The sequence below is a fragment of the Podarcis melisellensis genome (genome assembly GCF_964234715.1).
Source record: "Podarcis melisellensis genome assembly, chromosome: 5".
Classification (NCBI taxonomy): domain Eukaryota; kingdom Metazoa; phylum Chordata; class Lepidosauria; order Squamata; family Lacertidae; genus Podarcis; species Podarcis melisellensis.
In genome coordinates, this window is record NC_138537.1 from 86,007,397 (window position 1) to 86,029,330 (window position 21,934).

At 41.4% G+C, this 21,934-nt stretch overlaps 1 protein-coding gene across 9 annotated transcripts in view; it reads left to right on the forward strand.

Moving 5' to 3' along the window:
• Positions 1-262: 262 nt before the first annotated feature.
• GBF1 (golgi brefeldin A resistant guanine nucleotide exchange factor 1) overlaps positions 263-21,934 on the forward strand; it is an 83,666-nt gene continuing 61,994 nt past the window's right edge. For 6 of the 9 annotated variants that reach the window (XM_081913442.1, XM_081913445.1, XM_081913444.1 and 3 more), the window contains exons 1-3: positions 264-499; positions 5,646-5,751; positions 7,717-7,783. In XM_081913442.1, coding sequence (XP_081769568.1) covers positions 426-499; positions 5,646-5,751; positions 7,717-7,783 — 247 coding nt within the window. In that variant the 5' untranslated portion in view covers positions 264-425. Of the gene's footprint in view, positions 500-5,645; positions 5,752-7,716; positions 7,784-21,934 lie in introns of all 9 variants that reach the window. The other 3 variants (XM_081913441.1, XM_081913447.1, XM_081913443.1) reach the window with 1 other exon arrangement.

A 21,934-nucleotide genomic window follows, 5' to 3' on the forward strand; every position in this document is an offset into this window, starting at 1 on the left:
CCGGGAGGCTGCTCACCTATCCGGAGGGTTGGCTTTTCCTTTCCTTTCTCTTTCCCACACAGCTATTGGCAACTAGCGACGCCAATATCGCCAAGCCTTTCTCCTAATTGGCTTTCTCGCTAGGGGGGCGGCGGCGGAAGGGTTTCTCCTCCCCGCCTCCCCGCCAACCTCCCTCGGAATGAGCCGATTCCATTGGGCGGCGGGTGTCCTGTCACCTCAGGTGCTGGTTTCGATTGGCCGAGGTCCCTCCCCGTCCCCGGCAGTAAACCGCGCAGCAAGCTAGGCTGCGCCCTTGTTTCCACGTCAGTGAGAGAGAGAAGCGAAGAGGGGAGAGGAGCCGGTTCCTGCCGTTCCTCAGGGCGGCTGCCTTTCTCGGAGCTAGCGGGCTTTCCGGAGCGGGACGCCGCCGGTCCGGCTCCCCGGCAATGCCGAGAGGCCCTCCGACGCCTCAGCAACTGCCCTCAGGCGCCGCCATTTTGGATGCCGGTTGGATGGAGGGGTGAGTGAGCCAGCCAGACATTCCCAGCTGCCCGGCCCGCAGTCGGACTTTGCCTGCTGAGGGAGCCGAGGGCGTTTCCTCCGTGTGTGGGGGCCGGCAAGGGCCCGAAGGTGGTGTCCGGCCCAGGCGGGTCGCGAAGGCCGCGGTTTCCCTGTCTCGGGAGGCAGGGCCGAGGCAAAGTGCAGCAAGGGGGGACCGCTTGACCTTCCGGCCGAGATTATGACTGTGGTTGTTACGGCTATGGATTTACTTATACCCCGCCTGACGGGACTCGAGGCGGCTTGCTGATAAAAACAAGAACCGCTACAAAAGAAGAAGAAAAATAAGCATCGAAATAAGCAGCGTGGGGCCTCAGCTCCTGTTGGACTGCAACTCCCATCACCCCCTGACCCGCTAGCTAGGGACTTTGGGAGTTGTAGTCTAACAGCTGCTGGAGACAGGGGTGCCAACTTGAATAAAATATTGGGGGGGGAGGGGGTAAGTCCCGCCCCACATAATTGATCACATGCCATGGTGCACACACGTTATTTGAATGGCAATGCACATCAACTTTGTGGGGACCTGGCCCCCTCAAATATTTTATTTCTTTTAGGGCGGCAGGTGGAGAGTTGGTTCCTATGGCTGGAGACCCAATGGAATTGAAAACTAAGTTCTGTTTTGAAACATAACCAATAATCTCCATAAAAACAGCACGGCACCAGTCATTACAATAAGAGGCAGCGCCGACACCTTTAATTAAAAGGATCCTCCCGTACTCTTGGGGCACCTGAGCTGAGGTGTTTGGTGACTCTTTGTGAGCCGGCCCAGTTTTGGCAGTCCAGCTGCTGTTGCAGGGGTGCCCTCAAAAGCATCAATGAAGGTCTTTACTGGTGAAGGCAGTGTGCATTTTGCAAAGCAGAATGCCTGAGACTGTGCCCTCAGCTTCTCTGGTTAAAAGATCTGTGACAGCAGGGCTATAAAAACATTGCTTGCCTAAGGATCTGGGCCATTGGCTTGTTTTTGGGACAAGCTTCAGGGTTGGGGAAGGATAGGCAATCCCTGCCTGCTAGGGTCTGGGCACACACTACATTTCATTGGGTGTTGTGAATAGTTTTGAAGGAAGTGAACATACTTTAATTTGTGCTTGGTGCCTGGGAAGACCCAACAGCCTGGGGCATGCAGTTTAATGTGAGAGGAATGAGGCTTGTCAAGTACAGAGGATTTGGGGGTGAGGGACGGTATCTCAGGTAGTCTGATTTGCACTTTTGGATGGGAGGCAGCATTAGGGTTTAGAGTTATCTCTGGTCTTCTTAGCCCTTTGCATGAATGCAGAGATCTTACCGTCACCCCAGAGTATTCCAGAGGAGTCCTGGGTGGACTGATGCCATATGTCTAGCACAATTTTGTGTTTAGGTGGATGGAATATCCCCCAACGACAGGGAGCACACTGCATCTCATCCTTGCCATTGACATTCCAAGTGACTTAGGTGTTGAGGGTATGGATGTTGGCTCAGTGACCTTCCCAGCTTGCCCAGGTGGGTAGTCATAAGGCAATGCTTTATATATTTACACACTTTCAAATATGGCTGTAAACACACCTTCAAATATGGCTGTAAGTGCTGTTGGAACATAAGGGAAGAACAGATCTGTAAAGTGTCTGCTGGAAGTCAAAGAACTGGGTGTCAGTATGAATGTGGAAGTACCCAGAACTGGCATTTGGGGCCTGTATACATGCCTCGTGTCCATATAGTGTTCTTCATTTTTGAGTAGATTCCATGTGACACACAAACATGCCAACTCTGCCCCATCTTTCCAAAGACTAGTAGATACAACTTGTCCTCATTACTTTTTGATACATTACCGTGTGGCTATCTAACTTGAACAGAGCTTCCTCAAACCTGATTTGTTGGAGGTTGAGTAGTTGTAATTTTGATTTTTGAAGTTGGGTAGAGTTGCAGCTTAGAGGAAATTGCAGCTACTTATGACTGTTGAATATATGCAATATGGGGTAGACGCTGGATTACCTGAACACATGGACTGCACTACCCAAATGTGTATTTCTATCTGACAAGCAGAAGGGTTAGCTGTCATAAAATATAGACCTCTTAAAGGTGGCTTTGACAGAAAGAGTTGAGCCCTTGAGCTACAAAAGTAGTGACCAATCTTTTTTGCAAGTGTGCCACAAGGAAAGCTTAAAGTATGAGAGAATGCCAGTCTTAACAAACACTGGGTGTGGTTTTGTCTCAAGTCTCCTAGACTGGGGAGCAGGCACTAGTGCACTTCAGCAGAGTTTGCTGTATGCTTAATTCCACAGTACCTCCAACTTACATTCAGGTATGATGTAAACTCCTGCTGCCCGTGCCACTTGTGGATTCACCACAAATGGAGTATTTTATTTTTTCCAGAAGATTTGTATCCTGCACTTTTGCACTGCATTCACATTGCTCATTTTACAATGCCATCTTACAACGGTAGTATCATACTATCAACAATATAAGAATAAAACAATGTGAAAATGGAAAACAGTGTAGTAGATAAAAACCCTAAACAAGGTCCACCATGTGTCATCTGCCCAGCAAGATGAAAGCTTGCCAGGGGAGAAGGGTTTTCACTAATTGGCAGAAATGGCACGGGAGGGGACCAACTAGACCTCATGTGTTCCATAATCCAGAAGGCCCTTTCTCTTGCCACAAACAATTGTGCCTCCATGACTGGTGCAGCCCAGATATAGGCCTGTCTATCAGATCTTAGGAATAGTAAATATCCAAAAACTTGCCAGTTCCTTGATTTTAATTTTATTTTAGGTCGGTTTTAATTGTGTTTTAACTACATTTTATGCAAGCTGCATTGAGGGCATATACTTAAAAATACTATTGGATTTGACTGGAATAATGAACAAAACAATGAAATTATTTTAATTTTATCCTCTGTCCTAGGATTTCTCTCATGATATAACACTCAAAGGCCTATTTTCACCCTGGAATAAGGATGTCAAAATTTATACAATGAGTAGATAACTCAGATCTCTCGTTTGTATCCTTATACAGTGGTACTTCGGGTTACATACGCTTCAGGTTACATACGCTTCAGGTTACAGACTCCGCTAACCCAGAAATAGTGCTTCAGGTTAAGAACTTTGCTTCAGGATGAGAACAGAAATTGTGCTCCAGCGGCACGGCAGCAGCAGGAGGCCCCATTAGCTAAAGTGGTGCTTCAGGTTAAGAACAGTTTCAGGTTAAGTGCGGACTTCCGGAAAGAATTAAGTACTTAACCTGAGGTACCACTGTAGAATGTAGTAGATAAAGAAATATCAATTGCTGCTGATTCATTTTCAGTTTATTGCCTTTATACAGCTCATTACTCCATCCCGACACTGGTTCAAAACCAAAGCTGTATCTTATTTAGATATAACAGAGAAGCAGTGCTCGGGATTGCTGACACTGTGTCCCAAAGATCATGATGACTGCTCCCAACAGTTTATCTAGATGTTAAATAGTGTTGGGGACAGAATAGTTCCTAGAGAGTACAGGTGTCTGGACAGTGAGGTATGCTTACCCAGTGTTATTCCCTGAATCTTGTCCCACAGATAGGAATCTAAGCATTGCAACACAGTACCCGCAAGTCCGATCTCATAGAGTTGGCCCAGGAGAATACCATGTTCAACGCTGTCAAAATCTGCAGAAATATCCAGCTAGAGTAACAGGGTTACTCTTCCTTTGTCTGTTTCTTAGTAAAGGACATCCATCAGAACAACTAAAGCTGATTCAGTCTGAAAGCTTGGTCTGGAACCCTTTCTAAAATGGGTCTAGATAATTGGTTTCCTCCAAGTGTTTCTGAAGCTAGGCCATTACCCCACCCCACTCCTGCACAAGCACCTTGTCCCTGAAAGGAGCATTTGTGATCAGCAGCAGCAGTACTCAGGAATCTCAAGGTCCAAATTAGGCTTTTAAAGTAGGGGCTGTACCACTGCCTCTTTCAAGGTGGTTGGCACTACACCACTCATGCAGTGATCCATTCATCACGTTCTAATTATCTCAATCTTCTGCCTTCTACCCCTTTTTCCTTTAGTCCTCTTCCATGGTAGCCCATCTCTGTGACTTTATCAGTGAGATGTCCACCAAATGGTACGCAAATGTACCCTAGAAATTGGGGAGGGAAGCCTAGTCTAATGGGCAGGGTGTGTTTTTGGCTACTTCCCAGATTGGTAGATATATCTGTGCTTTTCCAAATATTACACTGCTGCACAGATATACTACAGTGCTACCCCGGGTTACATATGCTTCAGGTTACAGACGCTTCAGGTTACAGACTCCGCTAACCCAGAAATAGTACCTCAGGTTAAGAGCTTTGCTTTAGGATGGGAACAGAAATAGTGCTCCGGCAGCGCGGCAGCAGCAGGAGGCCCCATTAGCTAAAATGGTGCTTCAGGTTAAGAACAGTTTCAGGTTAAGAACGGACCTCCGGAACGAGTTAAGTACCACTGTACTTGGGTTGTTCCTCACTTCTGTGTGCATTTCTGATCCTTTGCTTCCGGGCTGTTAACCACTGGCAGGCTTTACTCACTCTTCTTTTTTTTTTTACAGTGCTCAGTTGATTGCCAGATTAGTTGTATGCCAAGTACTAACCCATATCTTTCCTGTAGTGGTTTACTTAGCACAATCTGTGGTTTGCTGGGTCTAGACTGAAGTCATGAGTCCTTTCCCCCCAGGTTTATAGTGGCCTTTTAGGGTTTTCTTGCTTTTGAAGCGCTAAAAGTTGTACAGTATCTTAAAAGAAATAGTGAAACTCTAGATGTATTCTACATGTTGACCCTCATTTCCCCAAAGCAAGTGAAAGAAGGAAGGAAGGCTTGACTCTGATTAAATCTTTTGGTTTGATGGGTTCAGTGGCTTGAGAAACTAACATAAAAATGTGTCCTGATTTGTGAGCTGCCTTGGGGTCTCTCTGTGAGCTAAAAGATGGGGTGGAATAACTATTAATAAAAACATATAAAACAGACCGCACCAAGATAATTTAACTATTTCTCATTTCATGAAATATTTCTATCATTTTTGGCATCCAAAGAGTAGATTCTGGGACATACTTTCAAATTTCTTTTCCTGGTATGGAATAATAATGTTATTTTTTTGTATTTGAAATGGGTACTAATTTAGTTTCTCAATTCTAGGTCTGTCAGGATTGTGGATAAGAACATTTATATTATTCAAGGCGAAATCAATACAGTAGTAGGAGCCATAAAACGCAGTGCAAGATGGAGTACCCATACACATTTGGTAAGCTGCTGAGTGTTGCATGAAGTGACTCTCGAATCTGTCTAATATCAAACATATATGAGAAACTGAAATAGTTATTTGCTATATGTTGCTGTAGGCAGCTTTGATCTTCCATTTGTATAGGCACTTGTCTAATTCTAGTTAACAAAATAATTTGGAGTGTGGCATCTATTGTATAAGAGACTGAAAAGTGCTGAACTCTGGGACAGGGTACCAACAGGATACTGTGAGCCCACCCTACTGCACCCACATATTGGGATAATAATACTGGTCTAAATTGCAGGGTTGTTAGTATCACAAAGATGCTCTCTGAGCACTAGAATTGTGCAAAGCAGTATTATGGGTGCTACATTTTTATACACCCATTCATATAATACCTACTATTTGCATAGTTCATGCATCTGATAAAACAAGATCCTGCTTACAAAAAGTTTATGTAGAAACAAATGTGTTAGTCTTTAAGGATCCACAGACTCCTTAGGTCTTTTTTATTTCACGTAGACTCTTCTAGCACTAAACACCCTTCTGTCACTATCGCTACCCCCTCCGGGATTGATTGTTAAATTCTGTGTTGTTGGAGGGGTTGGTACAGTCTTTCCACACCTTTGAACTGGAATAAAGGGTTGTCACTTTCTGTTCTCAAATCCTGGTGCCTTGAACATTGTCTTTCAGAGCCTGTCTAAAATGCTTTCTCTCAAAAGCTTTAAAAATGCACACACCCATGTGATGTAATACTTCTGATCAAAGCTTTAAACTTCTGATTGGAGCAGTTTAAGAACTGAGAGACAACAATTTAAAGACAAAGTTCCTTTGAGTATGAAGTAAAGTTCAGAGAATATTGTAAAGAAATAATAAAAGTATACAAATTCCTAACCAGCTTTATAACCTTCTGCTGTGGCAATTGGCAATTCCAGTACAGTTTGCTGCCCAGTGTGAAACTCAAATGAACATCCCATTTGAGATAGTCTAGGGATAGGGAGTATGTTGTTGGACTACAGATCCCATCGGCCCCAGCCAGCATGGGCAGTGGTCAGGTATGATGGGCGTTGTAGTCCAGCAACATCCAGAGGGCAACAGGGAGGGAAACCTATGACAGTCCATCATCTGGAGGTGGGCCACAGGTTACTCACAACTGTGTTTAGCCATTCAAACTGCTTATTCCATTCATTTCTTAAGGCTGCTGTGAATCTATGCATACTTACCAAGGAGTAAGTCCCATTGAGCCCAGTGGGACTTCTGAGCAGGCCTACATAGGATTGTTCTGCATACCCACCCACACCCCCGCTGACCTGGATATAGATGCATTGTGTGTAGCAGCTGAAATCCTTTTGGCAAAGGAACTGCATGCTACCTCTGTGACCTTCCTCCTAACACCCATTTTGCACAATGCAATCGAGCTGGATTAGCAGCTTGGTGGGAATGGAGTGGCATGCCGGTGCTGCTACTGTTGAACTGGCACAACAGGTGGTGGGCTAGGAAGCTGGCCGGAGCACGAGGCAACATGCTGAAACACTCATTCCCAGCAGTCAATGCCCATGTAGTAGGGCTGGGTGATGTCAGGTTTTCAACATTGTGATGCATCACCAGCCAAACATCGCAATCTGGCGATACACCATGATGTTGAAATAACTAGCTGCATTGGCCTCAGCCAACAAGGCGGGGGGTGAAACTGTTGCAGCTCTCAATGCGGGAGCTGAAACACTTTCACCCCAGTGCCTGGCGGACTGGGGACAATGCAGCTTGTTTGCATGTCTCAGCTGGGGAGCCGAAAGGCTCTTGCCCCCCAGCTGAGTGAGCCCCAAATTTTCCCCTCTTGCACATGACCGGGAGAGACCTTGGGGCTTCTTTGAATAATGATCTGTTTAAGTGCTTATTGAAAGATGATATAAATATTTTCTCCCTCTTAGTGAGGAAGTTTTAACTTAGTCCAGATCCTACTTAGTAACAACCTTTTCATGTGTTTAGGATGAAGACCGCGATCCGCTTTTGCACAGCTTCAGTGTTTTGAAAGAAGTGCTGAATAACATAACTGGTAAGCTGTTGATGTTTTTTAAGTTGATACTGGGTATGTAGAGGATCAAGGCACATACCTAAATTCTGCAGAGACAGATTTATTGTTTTTTTAAATAGGGATATGGATTATGTATCAGTACGGAACAGCATTGCATTCACAGCTGGCGCCAAGACTGTGAAATCTAGGTTGACTTTCAAACCATTCCTTCACAGTGCAGTGTATGTAATAGGGTCAATACATAAATGAAGGGAGACATATTAGGTGGTATTATAATGAAAGAGCATCTAGGCTTTGTAGGTCTGTCAAAGTTTTATCATTTAAAAGTGCAAAACGGCTCATAATCACATAGCCAAAAATAATAAAATGTAGCTTGGAAGATGTATGCTTTTTTAAGATCCTGCACTGATGGGCTCAAATGCACTTCATTGAGTAGGGAGCTTTATAGCTGTGGTGCCATCATTGAGAAGACCCTGTCTCTTGTGCTTCCAACCTAACCTAGCTTGGTTCTTCTTGGGCACCATCTTTATATGTGTCCTTTCAGAAAGTGTCTAACTTTGTGCCTCTTGAGATCTGCTTTCGTTTGATCCACTTTGTTGTATTTCTTTGTAATTGTATTGTTTAATCTATTGTGAGCCACCATGACTATTTTGTATACAGAAAAGTGGGGTATAAATTACTAAACCAAACTAATTAGACACTACCCTTTATGCTATTTTTTTGGGAATGGCATGTGAGTTCTTGCCTCAATAATGTACCAAGTTTAAATCTTAACTCATGCATGAATGCATCAATGGCATTGGACAGGCAGTAAATGCTTCATTCTCTCCTCCTGGTATGCCACTGGGAGATAATGCTGACCTACCTTATGAGGTTGCTGTTAGGATTGCACGTGCTTTTAAGCTGATAGGGACTACATCCTCCATGTGGTACAGAATACCTTTCCACATTCACTGAGTAAGCATAGCGCTCCCCACAACCCTACACTATAGATACCTAAAAATTAGCTGTGCAAATTCATTTGAATTCATAAAATAAAATTGGAGTAGAATGTTTTGGCACTTGATTTTCATTGGCTAGAAACACAGTGTCTTGCCCTCCATTTCCCTGACCGTGCTTTCTTCCGTTGTGGATGTGACAATAGCCAAACTAATGACATACAAGCACACAGGAGGAAAGTGATGTAAGAAGATTGTGGGGGGCTGGTTGTTGTGTGTGCGTGCCAGCTGTATGGTTTGGGGCTGAGGGATGATAAAATATTTTCTTCACAAATCTCCTGATTAGAATCTAGATGACTCTTTCATACTTTGTGCTAGGAAAATGCTCAGAATTTTGGTTTAGACTTTCTGCCATGATGCATACATTGGACTAATGTGCATTTGTGGAATCAGTAGTTAAGTTTCCTGATATTCATATCACTTGTGAAAAGACCATGCCAGCCTTCATGTCTCCTGTGTGTAGGTTAATTCTGTCATGTAGCACTGACTGGAAATCCTTCCTAGGTGTTCTTGGGAACAGACTTGATCCTAGGCAGGGTATTGGTGGGCCCTGATGGCATGTTGTGCTGTTGTCAGAGACCTCCACTTTCAAGAGGCAACACAGGGGCAGAGTTCAGCTCTTACTTGAATTCGGTTTGAACATTTCTTCATTAAGTTACAGAAGCAATGACTTTCATATTCAAATTTATTCAAGCAGTAATCTTTGACATTTGAGTTAGCTTTTAGAACAGTTTTGCATTTATAGTAATATATATTCTGTATTTCCTCAGTCCCTACTGAGTTTGTTTTAATCTGTGCTGGATGCAAATTTCCAACTGCCTTGTCTCATTTCTTCTCGTGTTCCTCTTTCCTTCTCCCCTCTGTGGACTATGTTTGATCAGGTGTGGCAGGAATATCCTTTCTCAAGCTGCGCCCTTTATATTAGTCAATATTGCTCTTCTCTCCCTCCCGTTCTCTTCCATCTCCTCTGAGCTTTATCAGTTGACTTATAATTTTGGAATTCTCATTGGAGTCTGTAATACAGTTTGTTCATTATTTAAACAAAATCTGTTTAATGAGCAGAGAGGGGCAATGTAAATGTTAGGCATGTTGCAGTAGAGTACCTTTGTTCTCCTTGGAGTCTTTGCTTATTTAACTGTTTAGGAATGATGTATGGGGTGCCCTGATTTGGGAAAGAAGGTATACCATAGAGCCAACCTAGCCTAGGAATACAGTGTGAGTATCCTAACTAGCCCATAGATTCAATACCTTGCGGCTTTGGATTTTTGTTTTTATCTTGGCTTTAGTTTCTTACCTGTACAAAGTGAAGGTGCAAGTGGAGAACATCTTTTAGCCCTATCCTTGCTCTTTTTAAAACCATGTCTATATAACAGTGTTTCCTTTAATTTTTGGTGCAGGATGATGTGGTGGCCGATAAAACAATAGTTGAGTGATATCTCACATTGGCTACTTTCAGATTGGTTTAGAAACATATGTAACCTTCCTATTGATACATAATACAAATTTTGAAAAAAGAAGAAAACTTTCTTTAAGTCAAAGAACTTACCTGGCTTTAAAACTTTCCTTTTTAATTTTTTTTAAAAAATTAAATTAAAATTAAATTAAATTAAAAAGTCTATGTGGGAAAATATTTGGAATTATGAAATAACATAAAAGAACATAAAGTAAGATCATGATCACACTTACATAGGAGCTTGTCATGGTTAGTGCCCTTTCACAGATTTTAATTGTCCAAAGAAAGGCTTAATTCTTCTTGTCCAAACTGGCACCTATTTACTGTTTGTCTTTGGTCAATTTACTTGCAATCTGAAATGACCAGTCTTTGGGGCAACACTTCTTAACCGTTTACCCTCCACATGTCACTGTACTGTAGTTCCCACCATCCCTGACCATTAGCCATCCTGGTTGGGGATGATGAGAGTTGTGAGTCGAACAACACCTGCAGGTCCACAGGTTCCCTAGGTAAAAAGAGCAGTCCGTCTTCCTTCCCATAAAACCTGTGTGTGTGTGTGTGTGTGTGTGTGTGTGTGAGAGAGAGAGAGAGAGAGAGAGAGAGAGAGAACACTAACCAGACTCACTTGGACTTGGCTGCATATCTCTTTTCCAATGACAAGGCTGAGCTGCAGAATGCTTGAAACAATGGGCAGTTGCTGAGTAGCCAGCCTATGCAATCTAAGGAAAGACTGGGAATGGAAATGTATACAAGAGCATTTCTTTTTAAAGCTGACATACCTGTAACTTCTTCAAACCCAAATGGTTAAAGATTTAGTGACCTTTGCATTTCATTTTTGCACCAATCCTTAATTATTTAGCCTTTGGGCAGGAGAAAGTAAACAGAGGAAGATAATATTAATGTTGACTCTGAATCACTGTGGCAATTAGTGAGCCTCAATTAGGTGAGAATGACCTTACAAATCCTGTAGTGGACTAGGGGTGAATGGTGGGGTATTAGTAATATTTTAATAAAATAGTGAATAAAAAGTGTGCTGTTATCTGTTGTGAGCTCAAAGTACTCGCCACTGTGTGGAGCATGGGCAGCAAATATTTTTAAAAGGCAGGACATACTAGGTATGCCATGCAGATCAGGTGCTTTGGTGTCTACTCCTGTGCTGGACCAAGTGCCAAGGTGGGCATAGCTGGGAGAAACTAACCCCCTGACTTGCTCCTCACCCAGGTCTTGATTGTATATGCCAGGTCGGCATCCTTAACCCTGATTAAATTGTGGGTGAGGGAGATCTTAATATGGACTGACCTGGCATTTACAAGCAGCATCTTGAGACCCAACTACATTGTTGACACAGCCACAAGCAAGATTTTGGCTGGAAAAAGGGTCAGGACACAGGCTGAAACAGTCTGTGCCAGAGTCCAGACTTCAATCATAGAAGTGAACATGCGAGAGGCAGACTTCAGATTTGGAACAAAAATCTTCATCTTTCCATTTCCAATGTGTCATATTTCCATTTTAATTCTAACTGCAAGGCCACAGAGGACCAACAAGTGGGATACAAATTAAAAACATAAATTTTAAAAAGTGAATCTTTAGATCACAACTACTGAAATTGCCATGTGCTTGTGTGAGGGAATGAAGAGAAATTATTGGAAGGCACTGTTCACCCCCTCAGAGTGCCTGCCTGCAATGTGTGGTTGAAGGCTTTGTGTCCAAGTGTTCTGCTAAAACCGTTAGTATGCATGGCTGTGCTTGGACAAGGCAAACGTGTTAGTTTGCCAGGCCTGTTCACTTCAGAAGTGAAGTAGTTTTTGCTGGAACAGAAACGCTTGCTGCCGCCTTGTAATATAAACTCTCCAGGGCATTTGTTCCTTGGACCCAGTTTCACCCAGAAGTCATTCTTGTGCAGCGTTTCTGCAGCACAATCACATTAGCAGCAGACTTGCTCTTTTATGTGTGAAAAGGAAGAGCAAATAACTTTGGTTTCAATCTCTTATTTTTCTGAATATAAACACTGGTCCTGTTGTCAAAAAACCTGAAACTTAAAAAATAAGGCAAGAGGTGTTAAGCATGGTCAAAATCCTGACAGGCTATAAATTATCTAGATTCTGTTTATAGGTTTTATAAATACAAAAACATTTGGGGTTTAGTTCAGAAGAAATATCATGTGGTTATGTTACATCTCTCTGTTATTAGAGCCAATTAAGTGCATTTTCTGCAATGGGTAATGCTCTGTCTTGACCAGTAGGAAGCAGACTATTCCAAATATCTTTCTGAAGGCTCTCTTTCAGCATTCTCAGTCCTCAGATGTTTCACTGCCTCAGCAGTAGATGCTTTATTGTTGCTTAGAGGCAGTTAAAAAAAACCTCAGTGGAAGAGCAGAAAGCCTGGTTTTCTTTTCCTGCCCTTTGGCTTGTCTCTGCCAATCTTTTAGGAACTAAGCAGAGAGTGCTGAGTAAGTGCTTTGAGGTGATCTTTGATCATTTTTGTTCAGCTCTTATTTTTAAGTGAGCTGACCTAATACGTGGATTGCAATGTTGTTTTCCTTTGGTTTTTCCACTTTCCCAAATGTTAGATATAGTTAATCAGCTCAAAAGAATGTATTAAAATGCATATTTAAATGTGGACAAACATTTATTTTATATTAAAATGCATTCAAAATGCATATTTTAGATTAAATGTGTATTAAAATATGATTTTTTTGTGGGTGAAAGTTTGCAGAAATGGGAAAGAATGGGCTTATGGCTGAACACAGACACAGACTAGAAATAGACTAATCAGTCCATCTCTACTTTTTTATTTGCCCCACAATTGCCATTTCTACCTGATAAGGCCTCAGAAGAGTGCGGCCACTTTTTGCTGTTGTTGAGCTCTGGTAATGACAAGGTAGTAACAGCATGGAGTTTGGTACTATCAGGTGGTGAAGCAGCTTGGAATTGGTGCTAGAGGCCCAGAAAGATGTGTGGTTCCTGTGATTATTGTGTGTTCCTTCTACCTTTTGGTCTTTGCATCAGTCTGATTTGTCTCTTCCTGGTATTGGTTTGAATGCCCACTTAAAAAAAAATAAATCATTTATTTATTGAGCTTAAGAATCACCCTCCTCGGACGATCTACAAAAAAAAGGATAAGCAACAAAATTATATCAGTAATTGAAACAAAAGCAAAACTAAAACATTCATAACTTGACAGTAATTAAAAACACAACCCATGCACTGCTGTTCAAGGCAAACATTAACAGATTATAAAGACCTGGGTAAACAAATGTATTTGGTTGATGTCTAAATCCCAATAATGAAGGGGACAGACACATTTCCAGTGGGAAATTTGCAAAAGAGTTTTCTATGAGTCTGGTCACCATGAATCCTTGGGGCTATGAGGAGTGCCCTACCCAATTTTAAGGATCCAGTTGGCTAGTATTGGAGGTGGCACTCCTGCAGATGCTTGGGCCCTGAAACAGGAAGCTGCCTTATACGATGGTCCATCTAGTTCAGTATTTTTTACTCCGACTGGCAGCAGCTCTCCAGGGTTTCTGACAAGGAATCTATCTCAGGATCTAACTGGAGATGCCTGGGGTTGAACCCAGGATCTTCTGCATACAAAGTTTGATGATATACTGAGTTATGGCCCTTCCCTGAGTTGTTTAGGGCAGTGTTTCCCAACCTTGGGCCTCCAGCTGTTTTTGAACTACAATTCCCATCATCCCTGACCACTGGTCTTGCTAGCTAGGGATGATGGGAGTTGTAGTCCAAAAACAACTGGAGGCCCAAGGTTGGGAAACACTGGTTTAGGGCTTGATAGACCAGCACCTTGAATTGGGCATGATGGAGTCTTGGGTGTCCCATTCTTGTCCCTGCATCCCAAGTCCTCCAGGCACAGGCCAAGTGGTGTTTTAACCTCTTGGTTGATCTCTCCTGATTCATATCAATCTGATTTAGGGGAATCCTCTCATACAGGAAGGGAGAATTTCCATAGAATTTCCATTTTAGGCCCTTCTTCCTCAGCTTTAGTCCACATCTGTAAAGATAACAGAGCTTGACTTTGAGCCTCTTGAAACCCAAAAGCTGTAAGGGATTAGTATTTGCAAGAGCAGCTAGTTACCGTATTTTTCGCTCTATAAGACGCACCAGAGCATAAGATGAACCTAGTTTTTGGAGGAGGAAAACAAGAAAAAAAATATTCTGAATCTCAGAATCCACAACAAGAGGGATTGCTGCACAGTGAAAGCAGTGATCCCTCTTGCTGTTCTGGCTTCTGGGATAGCTGCACAGCCTGCATTCGCTCCATAAGATGCACACACATTTCCCCATGCTTTTTAGGAGGGAAAAAGTGAGTCTTATAGAGCAAAAAATGTGGTAGTTTTCTAATGGCACATTTGATGTATTTTGTTCTTCAGGTCTTGGTATTAGGCCACTATTTGATGAAAGGCTTCTGAAATCACACAACTGCTTCCCAAATAAATTTTATTTATTTATTTAATTCCATTTATGGGTTGCTTCCCGTAAATTATCTTGAAGCAGTGTTACAATAAAACATCAGCAACAGAAACAATTTCACATATAAAAAACAATTATTACGATATTAAAAAAAAATTCATAACACTTTTTATGTGGAAACAATTTGAAATCCAATCCAATGCAGACAACGATAAAAAGGAAGGCTTTTCTCTCTCTTTCCTGCTAAAGGTGAACAGCAAAGGAAGCCTGAATGAAAAGCACAACTATTTCTCTCTCCCTGCCCCCCTGTCCTCCTGGGCATTCTCTTGATTTTCCCTGTGTCCAGGATGATTGGCAGGAACATGTGCCTTAAGTACAGCTGGAAATATGCAACTGACCAAGTTGGGTTGGGTCAATAGCAGGAGTGGGTGGCTGTCAGTTCAAGAGACAAATTGTTCTGGGAAAGGAAGCTTTGTCTTTTTAACTGAGAAACAAGTTCTTACCCTTCTGGGACTTCCAATATAGAAGTTGGCAAGAGGCTGTTGCATTTGCTACAGTCTATCTTTTAATCATTGTTTATGGCGACTATAAACAATAGGACCTCTATCCATATAATGGAAATGTTTCCTGAGAATGATAACTTCTAGTTCCCTCCACTCAGACTATTTCGATTGAAAATGATTCTGAATGGCAAACAACTTTTTAGAAAACCTAAGGACAAGTAGGGCATAGTTTTGTTTCTGCCTGTGAGAACTGTAATGTAGTCACATGGGTGGGTCTGAGCAAAAATGAAAGGCTTAAGGAATAAAAAGGGATGTGAGAGATTCCTGTATCTGGGGTCCAGAGACTTTGGGGTGAAGTAATATGGGTTGCAGAGATACCTGGGAGTGGGGGAACCAGTGCAGAGAGGTCTGTGAGAATAAGGAAAGAAGTAGCTGAGAGACAGAGATACAGAGATTGGTGGCGTGGAGGAAGAAAAAGGGGGATAAGAAATTGGGGGTGCAGGAAAAACTGGTGGAGGTGTGGGGAGAACAAAAGAACGATAGAGAAGATTGCTGAGAAATAAGGCTGGGTGTAGACATAACCGAGATGGGGTTGAAATAACATGATAGTGCAGAGAGAACATGCATTGGAGTCCTGGAAAAGAAAACAGAGTGTTATAGGGTGGAGAGAGAATGTTGGACAGCAGAGAGCAGTCCAGAGATCTGCAGTGATGAAGAAAACGAGAGGAAGATATCATGCTGTGTGGAATGTGCATGCATGTACAAAGGAGATTAATAGAAAATGGGTGGAAAACATTGTCTTGAGATTGTAACAAAATGTTTTTTCACTGCAAGGCAGGGCTGGCACCAAACTTCAGGGAACCCTCAACCTCCCTCTATTCTTATTCCCATCTTCCTCTTTGCAAAGGTCCTCCCTCACCTCCACCCTGCCATACTTTTTTTTAAAAGGGCCTTTTTTTCTACCTAAATGGAATGTTCATATTTTGCTTGGACCTGGAATCTACATTTTTGTGTTTAAAAGGTGACTTGTACATAAGGCACCTGCTTCTTCTTCTTTAAAGCTTTAAATCCACCTCTTCTTCCCTTCCTTTTCTGTTGTAAAGGTCACTTTTTAACATCTGTGTGCATTAACAAGATTTAGATAAATCCTTTCATTTTTATTCATACCCGTATTGGTGTTTAGTGAGTGGAAATTACCTTGGTATTCAGAGGCAGGCAGAGCTCATTACAGGTTAGGTACAGCAAAACACTCAGTTTCACATTGAATGCACCTCTGAATTTTAATTCTAAATCAGATAGCCAAGGAATGTTCTAGTGAGGACTAACTTGTTCATATCAGTTCTTCTAAAATCAGAATATCATTTAAAGAAGGATTCAGATGCTCTCACTCTTGTGCTTCTCACTAGCATGGTCTTTACCTGTGGTCTCACCAGAGGCAGATCTCAGTTCATGAGTTGGCTATTGTGTGTGTGTGTGTGTGTGTGTGTGTGTTTATAAACATTTTAACCTGCCCTCCCTCAAAACAACAAACATAAAATAATAAATAAATTGTAGGGATGTTTTCAGTTGTTTAACACTCAAAGGGACTCTAGCCATCTCTTTAAGTATCTTCCCACACTCATTCCTTTTACAAAGCCTCTGACTATGACCAGCTCCAGGAATGGAGGCTGAACATAGAGCAGGAACAGGTGAACTCTAAAGAAAGCTGCCAACCCAGCAGAAGTACAGAAGAAACTTGCCTCTGTTTGATCCTCAGCTGGGCGATGGCTTGAAGCTTGGTCTCTCTCCTCCTGAGCAAATCTTATCTGGGATTTGGATAAAAATAGACTTATTTCTTTAAACATTCTGAGTTGGAGAATAACTTCTTAGTTGAAGGTTTGATTTGTAATGCGTCTGAGCATTATAAGATAGACAGATACTGTATTCCTAGATAACGTATTATAAATCATATAGTACTGGAAAAGAACTCTGTTGTCTGTACCTATGTTAATCACTCCAGACTCTAGATTGCTTAGTGAGATATTTAGCTTGATGCCTAGTACAGTAGTGTTTAAAGATTTGGCTACATATTAGTTAATGAGTCAAGTTCAATGATTTCTGGTTGCCATTGAACACCCTAATAATTTGGTATCAGGATACATTGCAGACTGTGCCCCCTATATAAACCATTCTTTACAATCTTCTGAGGAGACTGTATTGGTCATTTCATGACCAGAAGATTTTTAATTAGTGACACTATAGAATCTGGCCTTCCTGGAGATGGAACCCACCCTCTGGAATGCCTTCCATTGGGTAGTTCATGAGGCAGAGACAGCATTGACTTTTAAATGCTTCTTAAAAACATGTATTCCCTATTCCCCGTAAGCTTTCCTGAACTCTTATATTTTTAATATTTGTATTGTACACATCTAAGTTTTATTTGTGTTATACAGTACAGTTATGTTTCTATCTTTTTAAAAGTAATTATATTGAATGTTGTTTGCATTTTCATTGTTATATTATTCTTTTTGTAAACTGTTTAGAGATTTAAGTGGTGTATATATATATATATATATATATATATATATATATATATATATATATATATATGCTTTCGTAGATTTTCACGGGTACAGGAATGCAGGTTTTGGTGTCCTCGGGTGTCTTCCCGTGTAAAAGTTGGGGTGTCTAGGCGACGTTTCGACGAGGTCTCACTCGTCATCTTCAGGCTGGTGCTTTCGGCTTCTTGTTACTGGAACAGAGCAGGATCTCAGTGTTTGAGTTCCTATAAATACTGTTGAGGGGGTGTGGTGTATAGCCTCCAATGTTCTGGGCAGAGAGGAAGTTCCCAGGCTAGTGTGCCTTTTCTTCTTTTGTTCCTTAATTACTTGAGGGATATCTTGAGTGATTTCTTGAGTGATATCCTGAGTACCACTTAGGTGGGTCATTAGGTGTGGATTAGTTGCTAAAGTCTTTGTGTCTTGACCTCTTGAACTTTGTGAAGAGTTTTTCTGAGAAGATGGCTGTACTGCACTTAGTTGTGTTCTGGCTTGGCTTCGTGTATAGGGGCGAGCTGTGGTTTTGTGGCCTGTGTCAGCCAGATCTGTGTATTGAATGTTGAACCATGGTGGCACCTCCGGATGCTGCACCCCCCTGCAATCCCTACACAGATCTGGCTGACACAGGCCACAAAACCACAGCTCGCCCCTATACACGAAGCCAAGCCAGAACACAACTAAGTGCAGTACAGCCATCTTCTCAGAAAAACTCTTCACAAAGTTCAAGAGGTCAAGACACAAAGACTTTAGCAACTAATCCACACCTAATGACCCACCTAAGTGGTACTCAGGATATCACTCAAGAAATCACTCAAGATATCCCTCAAGTAATTAAGGAACAAAAGAAGAAAAGGCACACTAGCCTGGGAACTTCCTCTCTGCCCAGAACATTGGAGGCTATACACCACACCCCCTCAACAGTATTTATAGGAACTCAAACACTGAGATCCTGCTCTGTTCCAGTAACAAGAAGCCGAAAGCACCAGCCTGAAGATGACGAGTGAGACCTCGTCGAAACGTCGCCTAGACACCCCAACTTTTACACGGGAAGACACCCGAGGACACCAAAACCTGCATATATATATATATATATATATATAATGAAATAGTCACCCCGGAATGGTGTGGGATCACCCAGAGCAATCTTTCCATGAGAATATTAATATGCTCATATTTCTTTGGATAATATCTTGTGTCATTTAATTTATATTATTTGTATTCTATCTTTCAAAAATATTTTCAAGGTACTTTACCATTAAATACAGTTAACTGCTATATCAAATCATTTATAAAGACGAAACTATTACGAATGTTTCTAGCCTAAGCGCATTTCAGAGGCAATATCATGAAAAAGTGTCCTGGAAAAGAATAGTAATCAAAGCCTGCTTAGTAGTAGGCATTTGTATGCTTATCTCTTTTGGGAGGCAATTCCACACCCCAAGTTCCCAAACCGAAAAAGGCCCTGTCTCTTGTACACCTGTAGCAGAAGGGCAAAAGAAAGAAGGACCTCAGAAATTGAACTTTTTCTTAAGAAAGTCCATATGGGAGGAAGTGAAGTCTGAAATAGCTTGGTCCCAGGCCATTTTAAACCTTTAAAGGTCAAAACCAGCATCTTGAATTGTGCCTGGAAACAGTCTGGCAACCAGCACAGCTGGTGAAGAATTGGCAAAATGTGATTTGATATGCTAGTTCCAGATAAAACCCGTTGACTGCATTCTAGATTTCTTGACGTTCCTGGACTTTCTTCAAGGGGAGTGCCATGTAAAGTACGTTACAGTAGTCTAACTTTGTAGTGACTGATTAGTGAATGACTGGGCATGCCTCCTTCAGGAACGAACACAGCTGGCGTGCTGGAATAAGTTGGTATAAGGCAGTCCTTGTTGCTGGTTGGTCAAAGGTGCTGCCTGAGCCATCTAGTCGTGCAGCTGCATCCAGGGGTACCCCAAGCTGTGAACCTACTCCTTCTGAAGAGGTGTGAGCCCATCACCATACCTCTTGTCAGATGATCCTGTTCCTCCCAGAATAGTGCTTCTCTCTTCTCTTGCTTCATAATTGCCCCCAGGCAATTTGAACTGTTATTTCCTCCCCAAGATACTAAGCTCTCTCTCATTGCCATCTGATTATTTTTTACATTCTGATTACTCCCAGTCCGAATATTCATATGACCTCGCCCAATAATTTCATATAGAAAGTGAAGGCAGGCTAATATGTTACTAGCGGTATTTTGTTTATTAGGGTATTTATATACCACTTAATTAACAAAGCTTCTGAGAGTTTATCAGATAATAATAAAATCACAGAAACAGAAATGGCCTGTGGGCATGTAATGCCACATTGTGACTAAGTAAAATTATATATTTTCTCCATTTCACTCTCTATGAGTGGGAACAAAAATTATTTGAGTTAAGAAAAGTTGTCATCCCTACAAGTTTAATGAAAATATTTAGCTTTTTGCAAGAATCAAGTAGGATCTCCATAGCAGTATATTTGCAAGTCAGCAGTGGTTTAATAGTTGTCATTCATACATTTAATTTAAACTTTTTTTTGCCCAGAAAATGGCTGTAGTATATAACTGCTGATTAAACTAACCTTCAGGAACTGTTAGTAATCCAGTCATGTGATATGTTGAATGGAATGTGGCAAATAACTAAATGGGTTTCTGTGAGGAGTCCTGAGCCTCACAAAGTTAAACAAGCACACAGTACCAGGCCTCTTTGTGTTTCTTTATTCTGATCAGGTGTCGGAAATGATTAGGATCAACTATTTTCTTTTTTTGTTTTGTTTCATTGGCTGATATCCCATGGTGTACTCGAGGAGAGAGAAAAGGGGACTAGGCTCAGCAGTTCTGCAGTGGTGTGGAGTGCATTAACTTCTGTCTGACTGCAGATGGACAAAACTGCAACAGAATACTGATAGAAAACTTTTCTGAGTTTGGTGCCACTGTGTTGGCATCCACCGTTTGAAGTTACTAGAAGTGTTCTGCAAAAACTAGCAGCGTACTTGTTAGCCTACCATATGAGGTTGCAGATATATATTTTTTTAGAGATGAATTCTTCCTTAAATGCTGTGTGTGACATTGCCACAACTTCTGACACGCTGGCTCTCAACCCCCCTGGCATTTAACATCTTCATGCATCATGATTGCAGGAGATGAGGATGATCTCTGGAAGAAGTATGCCATTCTCAGTAACTGGTCATGAAATAGCAACCCAGGAGAAGATGCACATCTTTTCAGGTGTTCAGCAAAGGCTGTAAGGCCACTTTTTCAGGAGGACTTCGATGTAGTACTGTTGCTAAATAGAGCTGTATCTGATTGCTTTTAATCTGTTTTTATGTTCTTTTGCTAATCTCGTGTGTGGGTTTTTATTAGGGCTGGCACTCAATTAAATATACTTAAGTTGTCAAATTGTATTATTTTTAATTGGTTAAATATGCAGAGGAAAAAGCCTGCTTGCATTTAGATGATGTGCATACACATGCACACGAAAGCTCATACCAATAACAAACTTAGTTGGTCTCTAAGGTGCTACTGGAAGGAATTCTTTTATTTTGTTTTGACTACGGCAGACCAACACGGCTACCTACCTGTAACTAGAAATATTGCAGCAAGTATCAGTTTAGGAGAGACATTCACACAGGTGGGGCTACCTCTTCTAAGATGGTGGTGGCGGCGGTGATTATAATTAGTAATAAATTATACAATACGCTTTGTCAAATATAAAAATATGCAATATAAAAATCAAAACAGTTACATCAATCTACTTATAATAAATAATAATAATAATAATAATAATGGAACACATGATAAGAAAATACAGATTTTATTTGCTATGGGAAGTTTCTATAAGTACATCAATTGGAAATAATTTTAATCATTAATTTTTTTATTAATTGGGGACACTTTTAATTGGATTAAAATGTTTTGATAGATTAAAATAACTAGTCAACCAAATGTTGCAGCTCTAATTTTTCCAGATTTTTGTTTTGTAACAATATTAGAGTTTCTGCAAGATGTACAAATACATTAAAATATCAAAAATTGTGGTCAAACCTTTTGCTTTACAATGGAATCTTTGGCACCTTTTAGTTTAGCGGCTAATACTGGTTTGCAGTGCTTTTAATATATTGCATCAGTTGAGTTTGACTCAAATAATATCATACCACCCTTGGGAAAATTGATGTGTTCAAGATGGCACTCATCAAAGCCAGAAAATAACCAAATATGTTATTGCAAGACACAGGAATATCCCCACT